General features: G+C 44.2%; 1 protein-coding gene across 1 annotated transcript in view; it reads right to left on the reverse strand.

Moving 5' to 3' along the window:
- LOC124141266 (structural maintenance of chromosomes protein 2-like) overlaps positions 1-12,457 on the reverse strand; it is a 41,758-nt gene that overhangs the window by 20,680 nt on the left and 8,621 nt on the right. The window contains exons 4-11 of the mRNA XM_048400214.1: positions 8,421-8,531; positions 6,875-7,012; positions 6,163-6,240; positions 5,252-5,314; positions 4,296-4,445; positions 3,315-3,504; positions 3,130-3,184; positions 2,213-2,333 (exon numbers count right to left, since the gene is read on the reverse strand). Of these exons, the coding sequence (XP_048256171.1) occupies positions 2,213-2,333; positions 3,130-3,184; positions 3,315-3,504; positions 4,296-4,445; positions 5,252-5,314; positions 6,163-6,240; positions 6,875-7,012; positions 8,421-8,531 (906 nt within the window). The remainder of the gene's footprint in view (positions 1-2,212; positions 2,334-3,129; positions 3,185-3,314; positions 3,505-4,295; positions 4,446-5,251; positions 5,315-6,162; positions 6,241-6,874; positions 7,013-8,420; positions 8,532-12,457) is intronic.

Genomic DNA, 12,457 nt, shown 5'->3' on the forward strand with positions numbered 1-12,457 from the left:
CGTACCGCACGCGGGAAAGGGTGGCAACCGCCGGCCCTGCTTGACCTTAGCCAAGTTGGGGGTCGAAGACCCCCCCAGGGTAACGGAGGTCCAGACGCATTCGTCCACCACCGGTACCTCAAAATCACCATCCTCTGCTAACGGGTACCGCTTAATAAGTTCGGGCAGGTCGAACTTCCTGCGGGCACCCGACAACAGAGGGTTGATGACTTCATGCACCAATGAAGACAGAATACGGAGCCGCACCTGGGGCGCCTTGCTCGGAGCAAAAGCGTCCCCCGGAAGGCGGAACTCAGTCGGATCCGACTGGGGCATGGGCGCAGCCACCTGAGGCAGTACCTGGACAATTTTGTCCCGTACATGCCTCAACGAGGAAACGAAGGAAAATATTCCCGAGGTCTCCGAGTCGTCTCCCCCCTCCTCCATCCACTCCTCCTCTCTCGATTCCGAGCCGAAATTAATCGACTCTTCCCCGAGAGAAGAGGCAGACGAAGTCGGAAGGGGACGCCCGAAGGCCTGGGCCTTCGCATCCCCGGGCTGCACCCGGCCCGACGCCGAGTCCCGGTCCCGAGGTGCCGGGGGTTCAAGGGAACCCACCTGGCTCTGGGCTAGAAATCCGCTAGAGGAAGCCTCGGCCTCGGAAGAGGCGTCTGGCTCCGCTAGGGAGAACTGTGCGTCGGTAGTGAACGGGCCAGTGCCCGCCACCCCTCCGCTGGGGAGCGACCTCGAGCCGGCGCCGAAGCCCGGTCTGAGTTCGTCCCCGAGACCAAGTGGCCTGCCTCGGCCGACGCCGGGCATATCACAAGGTCTCGAAGCCGCGTCCGGCGCCGACAACGGGGAAGGCTCGGTCCGCAACTCCTCTCGGAGCTGAGACTTTACCTCCTCCATCATCGACGCCATCTGCGACCTCAACAAGGCAGAGATGTCTGCCAAAGACGGTGCAGGAGAGGGTGCAGTGATTGTGACGGGGACCCTAGAGCCTTCTCCCCCGGCCCCCGGGGAGGGAGCGGAGGAGACAGTCTCAGCTGCCTTTTTACCCTTTCTTACTTTTTTTGAGGGGGGCGGGGCGGTCTTTGCCGATCTAATGTCCACCCCCGCCTTCAATAGACCCTTAAAGTGTAAGAGGTCCACATTTCTCTTTTTTTGCGCCCGTGGTGTAAATGCAACACAGATCGGGCATGACCCATCGTCATGCCCGTCTTCGGCCAAACACTTTATGCAGGTATCATGCCTGTCTTGGGGGGGAATCGAAGCCGAGCACCCCGTACACAGTTTGAAGGTCTGTAAAAAAGACCGTAATTTTTGAGTTTGGCGGGAAGGGTAATAAAGTGTATCAGTGCGATTGAAAGATCGGAAAGATACGTGCATAAATTGTGTAACTAGAAGCAAAGGCGTAATTTAGAATGCGATTGGTAACGCGATACTAATAGCCAATGTCGTAGTATAATTATAACACCAAAGTGGGCGTGTTACGCGCGAAGGTGTAGAAAACCCGTAAAAAAGGTAAGTGTAATTTAAAATAATTAACACACCACCTTGGGTTTATTTTAAGGAAAAGATTGTAGGCTAAAGCCCGATGATATAGATTAAAAAACCGAAGCCGTTTTTGATGGCCCTGGTGTTACATATATCATACGTGGCACTACAAAATGGACGCTACGACGGCCTTATTTCAAAGGTATCGTACACGTGTCACATAATTACAACTTTATAACTTTACAATGCGAGGTATTACGCCTTTGCATGAAAGAAATGTACCATACATACAGTTTGGTCTGCCATGGTTCTTGTACGAACGATAATCTTGTCTTTATATTGTCTTGAAAAAAAACAGCACGTCTGTCTTTGTCAGATGACATAAGGAAAGTGATTTGGGTGAGAGTTGCTTCCCTTGGCGTGACGCGCCGTGGAGGGTGAGGCACCATAAGGGTGGACGTATATCATACAAAAACAAAGTTTTTTGTGTGGTAACAATTTTTATTAAGGAAAATGGTTACAACTATGTCATGTAGATTTTCTTGAGCCAGGAAAATGCAATAAGTGCCCCAAGGAGGATTTAATCTGAAAGAGAATAATGGGGTGATGGGTAATAATGGAACTTGAGGCTTTCACCTATAGCACTTGGACCCAGAAACCCTCTAAAAGCAACAGGATTTGGGCAGAACTCTACGATTTTCCTTTGTAATTTGAACACAGCAACATGAAAACGTACCTGAATCTTCTTCATGCTCTGCTGTACGGCCTCGTAAGCTGCCTGGTCCTTCTTGTATCCCTGCTCCGTCTTCTTCAGCTCAGTCTGCTTCTTCTTCACCTCCTGCTGGGCATGCTTCAGCCTGGAAGGGTCATGCCACATCTTTGATAGGCCATAGTGATTGAGGAAGTGTGGTGGAGAGTATTTCAGTTATAGCATGGCATGTAGGCTTGATGTAGGAGAAAAACCCAAAGTTATGAGGGAGAGGAGGGGGAGGGAGAGGTGGGAGGGAGAGGGAGGGAGAGGGGGAAGGAGAGAGGTAAGGAGGAGAGGGAAAGAGGGAGAGGGAGGAGAGATGGAAGGAGGGAGAGGGAGGAGGGAGAGGGAGGAGGGAGAGAGGGAAGGAGGGAAGGAGGGAGAGGGAGGGAGGAGAGGAAAAGGAGAGAGGAAAAGGAGGGAGTGGGAGGGATAGAGGGAAGGAGGAGGGGGATGAGAGAGGGAAGGAGGGAGAGGGAGGGGGAGAGGGAGGGAGAGAGGGAGGGAGAGAGGGAAGGAGAGAAGGAAGGAGGGAGAGGGAGAAGGGGGAGAGGGAGGGAGAGAGGGAGAGAGGAGAGGGAGGAGAGAGGGAGTGGGAGAAGGAGGGAGGGGGAAAGGGAGAGGGAGGGAGAATAAGGGAGAGTGAGAGGAGAGGAGAGGAAAGAGAGAGAGAGAGGGTGAGGAGGGATATAGAGGGAGAGGGAGAGAGAAGACTGAAATAAGGATTGGATGATTACACTCTGAGAAATACCAAGGCTGCATTGATTGTTGACAGTGTTATCAAAAGTGATTATGCCAGTCCAAACTCACCAATGTAAATGCAACTGTATATAGCTGAATGTACTTAAACATCTACTCACTCTTTCTCATCTATAACTAGGTTTAGTAGTTATTACACTTACTTCATCTGGGCTTGTTTAGTCTCGGTTTCAGCAGTGCTGATTTCACTCTTTGCAGCTGTAAAAAAATATTGTATAATCATCACAACAGTGCACAAAGGAATGATATATACAGAGATTTCCATGAACAAATATTGCATACATGAAGACAGCAAAGTGTACATTTGAGACAGTAAATGAAGCCTTACTCATGAGTTGGTCATTGAGCGTGGCATCCTCTCCGTCTGTGTTGCTGGAGAGACCAGCGCTGACAGCGTGGAAGTGTTTCTGGGCAGCTACATGAGCTTCATGATCAGTTTCACTCTGCTCCTTCAACTTGTCCAGGTCTTTGTTCAACTTGTCCAGATCCTTGTCTCGAGCTGCCAACGCCTTCTTGTTCTTATTAAGGAAAATATACACCATGTTTACCGTATGCGAGAAGTGAAAGAGTGAGTATGAATTATAGCCACCTTGAACAGTATTTCTGATCTATCACATCTTGCCAACTTGATGTGGGAGGAAAGTCGGAAGATGCTAAATTCTTTGATGAAACCCACAAGCATGGCTATGGTGCTGTCAAAGCTAGAAAAATAATCAGGACTAACAGCGAAGATCTCTGCACAGCAAACTAAGGCAGCTTAGATGCCTTTTGTGAGGAAGATAAGGCTTGTTGCCTATTTTGATTTGCTGAGTTAATCCAATGAATAGATGAATGTTGCTTGGACCCATCCTCCAGTTACCTCCCTTTTCTTTTTCCTAATGTTAATGTGAAAATCAAGGGCAGGTAATGTGAGATTGCAAGAACCACGGAAATGGATCCAGTGGTTAGTGTAGGTTTCCCGAAATGCTAGGCTGGGTGATATAGAGGAAGGTCTGGACCAGGCAAACCACTAAGGCATGAGCAACAACTCACTTAGCATGAAAACTCACTTAGCCACAAACATGAGGTACCAGAGACCTGATCAAATCCCCCAAACAAGAAGTTAAGAACACAATTTGTTTAAAACCAATGCATATGAAAAAGTATTTGATGCACAAATTAGTCAAGTACAGACATTTCAAAGGCTCTTATTTCAGATAATATTGCAGCTTACTGGAGTATTTACTACAAAACACTGTTTCCAGGTAACCGTTTAAACTGATTGAGTTCATCAGTATTAGAATGGAACAGTCTGATGTTTCCAACTTACATCGTCACAGTTCTTGTTGAGTTCCTTTTTCTTCTTCTGTTCAGCCTTGATGGATTCCTTCTTGTTGTCCACAGAGCTCTGAGCCAGGGCGTCCATCTTCTGCCTACTGGCTAGTTTCTCCTCCAATTTCTCCATCACATGGCCAGACTCCTAAAGACAGGAGGCAAACGTTTATGGGGGTGAAAACATGTAGTTGTGCCATGTTTTGAATGGTTTTGAAATATTATGATGACCACCACCACTTTGGCACAATGAAAATACTGGGATATAGTCTAATGCTATTTCTGAATTTCAAGAGGTTACTGAAAACATGGTGCAGGGTTAAAAATTAACATACCCACTAGCCCGGGGCTAGTACATATTCCTGCGGGGTGGTACAGAGCATAACAAAAGTTAAACAGAACAACTAGTGAGTGAGTATGGTTTTACAATAACTTAGCAATATTCCATTCATTCGTTTTTGTCTCCATGCAAGGAATCGAACCCAAGCCTTTGGCGTGAAGAGCGGACATTTTAACAACAAGACTACCCCACCGCCCTAACAAAACAACGAAATATTATAAACAACATAAGACATAAGACATTTGGGCTCAAAGGGCTTCATGACATTTACCAGGGATTTGACAGTTATTGTTAATACCTCTGATACAAAACACTGAAATAAACTTGGGGCTGGGAGGGACCTGAGATTGTAGTTTGATGGTTTCAAGACACATCATTTTTTGTCTCTAAAAGGGCGAGGCAAATCAATTTCCTGAGACATATATTTTTTAAGCCCTCCCCCCCTCCCATCTGTTACACCTTCAAAGGACATACCTACATCAACGTAGCTGCAAATTGGATGTTCGTCCTTGAGCCACTTGCATCAATATTCGACTTCCACTAATGCTGCTGCTACTACTACCACCACAGTGAATAAAAGACTTTTATTTATCCAGAACAACTGACACACAAACCTCATCTCTCTTCTTTTCCAACTCTGCAATTTCTTTATCCAATTCCTTCACTTTGTTCTCAGTCTGAAAATGAAATGTCAAGATAAGAGCTGATCAATGAGCTTGACACTAACAGACAAAAGCCAATTATCACTGTAATAAATGTATCAAAACTTAAAACTACCATAATCGTGATAATACTAGCCATTCCACAGTATTAAATATTCTCTAATATCCAATAAGGTACTTATATCTCCACTGTTCTTCAGAATGAGTTACACATGGTCGGCACAAGACCAAAGGTCAAGGAGTGTACAAAGGTCAAGGAGTGTACAAAGATCAAGGAGTGTACACGAACATTCAGCTCGTAAAAGCACCACATACCCCGCTAGGGCATAAGTGATCAATGTATATTTCTCTGACCACCATTGGGCTTTCTGTAACTCGAAACACAAACAGGATCAGTTCATGTGACAAGCAAGTGACATCACATCAAACATGATCAGACCCATGAAGATCCGGGGTAGAATAGGTCTTCAGCAACCCATGCTTGCCGTAAAAAACAACTGTGCTTGTCGTAATAGGCGATCGGGTCGTCAGGCTCGCTGACTTGGTTGATGCATGTCATTGTATCCCAATTGTGTGGAGTAATGCTCATCATGTCAATCACTGGATTGTCTGAACCAGACTTGATCATTTACAGACTGCCGTCATATAGCTGGAATATTGCTGAGTGTGGTGTTAAACAAAACTAACCAAACATCATGACATCTGTACAGGCCAGATAACAGACGTGTGTAGGTTATTGCAAGACAGCAACTGGCTCAACCCAAAGTTAGGTGCTTTAACAAGTACTTATAAAGACATAAAGTGAAATCTGAAAGGTATATTCAACCTTTATGTTATTGACAAATATTTCATATTTAGTATACCTCAACAATTTTATCTTTGGAAGTTTTAATCAGCTCCAGCATTTCTTCCAGCTCTTCAGAAGATTTCTTTTTTCGACCCTGAAAATCGGAAAATCAGAAAATTAGCAAAATTACATCATGCAGTCGGTAGGAAAACAACAGACAAATCTGAGCATTAATTTCAGTTCAAAATTTGAATGATCTATTTCTAACCTGAACACTTGATCCAAATACTGTATATCAAGTACTCATGTTGTGTGGCACAACACTTTGAAAGTCTCCATACATGGTAGTGGACTACTGGAGGAATAAATACTGACCTTAATGTAGACATAATATCTTTAGGGAATGTTTTCTCCTGGTAGTGATACAAAAATGTTTGCTATATATACTCACTACCAAAAGAAACAGGAAAGATCACTTCCAAAAGAAATATGAACCATAGAAACATATTGGAGAAATATAGAAGGTGAGAAGAGATGTTTCCACTATGTACCAAATAATGACAAAACTAACAATCAGTTAAGTGTTACCACAGAGTGTCTTTATTGTTATAACAATATGCTCACGTGATTTCTAAACAGTTCACACAAATCCCCCATGAAACAAATGGTTCATCTTTATTACGTCACATATCAGAATCTAAGATCAATTCACGTTATTGCCACAAATATAACATGTTTATCATGTTATTAATTGGTGAAAGGGTAATGTATTGGAATGTTTATCCTACCTCAGCACACACAAACTGGTAAGCGACATACAGCTTGTTGAGATGCTCCAGCTCTCTGACAATCTTCTGGTACTCCAGGTAGGACGACCTTTCATCCTTCAACTTGGCCAGGGTGGGAGTGATGTCCTCTTTCAGCACCTAGTACAAATCAAGGTGTTTAGTTATATCACAGGGTGTCAGCTTCATGTGAGATTTGTTTGTTTGTTTGTTGTTTAACACCACACTCAGCAAGATTCCAGCTACATGACTGCGGTCTGTAAACGATCGAGTCTGGACCAGAAAATCCAGTGATTGACATCATGAGCATCAATCCACTCAATTGGCATACGATGACATGCATCAACCAAGTCAGTGATCATGACCACTTGATCCCGTAAGTCGCCATTTACTGCAAGCAGGGGATGCTGAGGGCCTTTTCTACCTTGGACCTTCACGGGTTCCATCATGTGAAAGGAATGCAGGTCACAAACGTATACCACCTTGGTGAAACGCACGGGCATGGTGCTGACAAACCTTGAAACATACGTGCGGATAACCAGGATAATAGGTTTCTGGCACGCCCAAGGGGAACAACCCTGAATAGTCAATTGTGGTGCCTAAGATGACTGGGGCACGGGTGGCTCAGTGAATTTGAGCGTGAGTGAAGTTGTAGCCAGTGTTGACAGTATTTCAGTTATATCATGGTGTGTCAGCTTGATGTGGGAATTAAGTCATAGATGTTTATGGCTTTGGTGAAAACCTGAGTATGGGAATGGTGCTGACAAACCTAGAAACATAATCAGGGCGAAAATGTGACTTGAATCAAGGGTCATAGGTCTCTGGCATGCCTGCAGGATGCAACACTGCTCAGTGAATTACAATACAGGCAAAGACTGGGCCACTGTAACACCCCCATTTTAGTAGTAATTATCATGAGGCCTTCATTCATGTATTGAGGAGGCGGTCAGGTAGCCTAGTGGTTAAAGCGTTCGCTCGTCACGCTGAAGACCCGGGTTCGATTCCCGGCATGGGTACAATGTGTGAAGCCCATTTCTGGTGTCCCCCGCCGTGATATTGCTGGAATATTGCTTAAAGCGGCGTAAAACCATACTCACTCACTCATTCACGTATTGAGTATCATGCAATTCATACAACTCAGGGTTAGAAATTGGCACTAGTCCTGTCATCCTTGCCAAACTGCCCAATAGTTAAGGTATCATAAGGACTAGTAGAAACATGCCATTTTTAAGTGTTTTGCTATTTGTTATCATTATAAGGACAAGGACTAAAAATGTTAGTTTCTATCACTGCAACTGTACTTGAATCTGGTGACCAGCAAAATGTGACAAGGGCAGCAACCTCTTGGATCTCACTGGCATTCTTGTTATTCAGTGGTATTCAGCATGATTCAGGCTAATTTACATCTATTCAAAGAATTAGTCCTCTTCAACACTCGTCAGCTTGGTGTATTTGTAACAAAACTAATGTGTAGGTTGACATTAATTCCATAAATAAAACAAACAGCCAGTCTGAAAGTGAATTTGCAGATGAGCCAAAAGGAACTTACAGCATCAATTTCTCTAAGCTTGGCATCTTTCTTCTCGATTGTCTTCTGAGCAGATTCTTTCTTTGTCTCATAAAGTCTGGTGCCTGCTGCCTCCTCGATCATTGAGAGGATCTGAAAACACACAATATTATCTGGTACTAACACAAAAAGAAAGGTTTTTTTTACAATAAAATGTATATTTATATACTTGTCCTATCTCGAACTATGCATTTCTCATTCTTCTTTCGATCCTAAGTGAACAGGTGTTTAAGCAAAGGTTTCTGGCTTCTAAAAAACAATTCACCTGAGCACACCTTAGCATCACCATGGTCACCTCCCAACAATCTGGGTCATGCATGCTTTTCATGCCGAGCAACCTACACACATTGAACATGTGGTTTCTCCAGCCAACTCATTCTCTTTCTAGAGCTAATAGGCTACAGGAAATATGATGCTGGGTCGGACGGGTGGGCATATGGTATGTGAGATAGGATAAATATATATAAATATACAATTCATTATAAAATTTACAAATTTAGAACAAAAATTATCCTATCTCACACTATGCATTTATCCTTTGGTTGGATGGCAGGGCACAAATCCCTTACCTCTAAAGGCAACAACCGTGGGATATTCACGAGGAAGCTGGTGCTAAATAGTGATACAGAACAATATTATGTAGCACTGTCTAGTGTCATAACGAAAATACTTTGGATAGGAGTGAGTGAGTGAGTTGGGTTTAACGCTGCTTTTAACATTATTTCAGTTATATCATGGCGTGTCAGCTTAATATGGAAGGAAAGTGATGCAGGTCCCAGACATTTACCACTTCAGTGAAACCCACGAGCACGGGTATGGTGCTGACAAACCTAGAAACATAATTGGGGTGAACCGACTTTGGAAAGGAAGAAACATGACCCTGATACGTGAAACACATGAGATCGGGAACATGTGAAACATGTTTATACGTAAAGGAGTGTAAATGTAAAGCCACACAATACAATGTACGACTTATCATTGATTTGTAAATGGAATCCAGCCAATCAAATCTACAGGACAGGGGTATTGCTCTCTCCCATGGACGACAGGACAAGCCAGTTAGGCATCTCTTTTAGCTCATCGTCAAAGCCATCAATCACGCCTGAGGGATTGAAACGATAGGTTAAGACAAGAAGATGAACGATCAACCACATCCACAAAAGGATCATCGGACTAATACCCAACAACACATGCACATGGCAGAAGTGAGCATAATAAAGGATCAGGGCCCCGTTCCTAAAAGCAATCTTAGCGCTAAGGTGATTGTAAGTCCCATACTTTAACATAGGCTTACGATCATTGTAGCGCTAAGATCGCTTTGAGGAACAAGGCCTAGGACTCAGAAAGCTGGCCGGGACTGATAAACTCAAACATGTCAAAGGAAAATGCAAAGGTATATTTGAAAAAAAGGAGAAAACATGAAGTACAAGGGAATGGATCCAGTGCATGCCTCACTCTACCTGCGCAGATTTGTCCTGGAGAGAGCCAATGGCCCAAATTGATGCAGACGTTGGATGTCAGTAAAACATCCTTCCATAATTGCAGCCAAAGTGCAATTACTGTGTAAAGCTACAGCAGAGGTGACAACACAAGTTTCATGAGTATAAGTACATAAGCCCGGAGAATAACCAAATGAATCCAAAAAGAAATTGTGTGTGAGTTGGATTTAATACCCCTTTTGACAGTATTCCGGTTATATCGAGGCATGTCAGCTTAATGTGGGAGGAAAGCCCGAAGTGATGCAGGTCTAAGACGTTTACCACTTCGGTGAAACCCACTAGCATGGGTATGGTGCTGACAAACCTAGAAACATAATCGGGGCGAACCGGGATTCAAACCCACAGTCATAGGTTTCTGGCGTGCCCAAGGGATGCAACTCTGCACAGTGAATCGCAGCGCCTTAGACGACTGGGCCACCCATGCCTCCAAAGAAATTGTGGTACGGGAGACTTCCGTAACAGCTGGCAGAGAAAGCAGAATACAGAGCCACTTGCCGGGGAACACTGAAGAGGTTTCATCGCATCAAGGTAGATCCAAAGCCCACGTACTAGATGTAAGGAAACATCTTTAAGATCTTCAGGATTCAAGATAGACATCAATGGCGGGATAGTGAATAACCAGGTTGTGCAGGAAGTTGAATTTGGCCATTATGTCCCATCGCAAGCCCAGAAAACTTTCCCGTGCAGAGCATGTTCGAAGCAAACTCTGTTGACATCTAAGGCATGAATCTCACTCACTCAAGCAGCAGTAGCAAGATCTAAAAGAAAGACTTTTTAAACGTGATATGTTTGAATCAGCCAAAGGAAAATGATGAAGTATGATGTTCAGATCCAAGTTCAGTGGTTACACATGAGATAACTGCGTCCATTGAAGTAGCGACAACAGAGATTATTGCAGCAAGACACGAAGCTAAGGTAGAACCCTTAAGCTTATGTGACAACAGCAGATGAAGGAGCTTTTCAGCACTTTGCTGTGGATAAGCAGTAATGGGTGTAGAAATATGGAGAAGGATTCCATGGAAAACCGCTGCATAGATGATTGTAGTCACAAGATGGAGAGCAATCACGCAAGTAAGGATCAAAATAACTGTAAGAAGAGGAGTGACTCAGGTTCGGCAAGTGTCCCCAAGAGCCAGTATACAACTCATCCTCATAGATGTTAAGTGAAGGAGACCAGTTCCTGATTACTGAACCTTGGGAGAACGTCTATCCGTAGAGTTGCGTCCATCTTTGGAGGAGTGCCAATCCTTGGATGTTCGTCAATCCTTAGACTTAGAGGTTTGCCAAACCTTGGAAATATAGTGATATCTATATTTGGAGGCATGCTGATCCTGAGAGGTATGTTAACCTTGCAGGTGCAACGATCTGAGGAAGATTCCTAATCCTTGGAAGGTTTGTCAAACAATAGGATCGCTGAACCTTCAAAGTCGATTCGTATTGGAAGACCCTTGATCCGAAAGTGAAGGGTGAGCTTTGGAGTAGAGCTTATCAGTAGACAATTGAACTTCCAAATCATGATCAAAAGATTGTTGAACGTGGGTACACCGATCCAGTGAACCAGACTCACATGAGTGATCCAGAGAAAAATCTGACGAGCCTGAGCAGCGATCCTGCGACCTACGCCGCACAGGGGGTCTGGAATATCAAGAGGTAGACTGTGAGAGAGAAGAAACAACCTTATATTGATTTGAAAGAGCAGACTAGCAGCAACTGCTGATGGTGCAACCTGCAAACTGCAACCATGGAGATGCCAATAGAGGGAAAACTCTTGTCGGTATCAACAACAGTAAGCAAGGTCGGTGAAGGTCTATTGTAGACTTCTTGGAAAAAGAGAGAGCGACCGAATGTGAAGAAACAGCAGAGGCGGTCAAATTCAGTAGGCCATCATCCTCAACTGAGTGCAGGAAGAGAGAGGGTGCGAGATCCACCAATTGCAGGAGTTGTGGGACACTTGGTGGATTTCTTTGACTTTTCAGTAGGTGTTTTCTTTGACTTGGACAATTTCTCTGATTCCTTGGATTTAGAAAGGTGATCCAATTCTCTGCGGCAACACTTGTGTTTAAGTAAATGCTGAAAGAGTTGTTAGGCAGGTCAACACATTGTTGACATCACATAGAGGAACTGCAACGCCCCCGAAAATTGGAGCAAAGACCATGCAGGTCAGATGGGGGGGAAAAAAAACAGTAATTTAAAAAGGCAGGTTTATGTGACCCGAGTTCGTCTGTGTAGGCAAGGGCGAACTCAGAGTGTCAACCTCTCTGTTGACCTGGGAAGACTTTCATGTAGGCATAGCCTTACTTTGTGATGAAGGGGGGATCAAATTGGACCTCTTCAGTAATATCAGATGGTAACTCTTCCTCTGAAGAAGGTGCAGCTGTTACCTCACACTTCTTTCTCTTAATGGCTGGAGATGATGTAGATTGTGATAATTCTCTTCTCTTATGGTCTAACTCCTTCCTCTGCACGACGAAGAGGTAATGTGCAAAATATCCGTCATCCAAATTTAAGATAAATTAAAAT

The sequence above is a fragment of the Haliotis rufescens genome, unplaced genomic scaffold (genome assembly GCF_023055435.1).
Source record: "Haliotis rufescens isolate VD_foot unplaced genomic scaffold, xgHalRufe1.0.p SCAF_2, whole genome shotgun sequence".
NCBI lineage: Eukaryota > Metazoa > Mollusca > Gastropoda > Lepetellida > Haliotidae > Haliotis > Haliotis rufescens.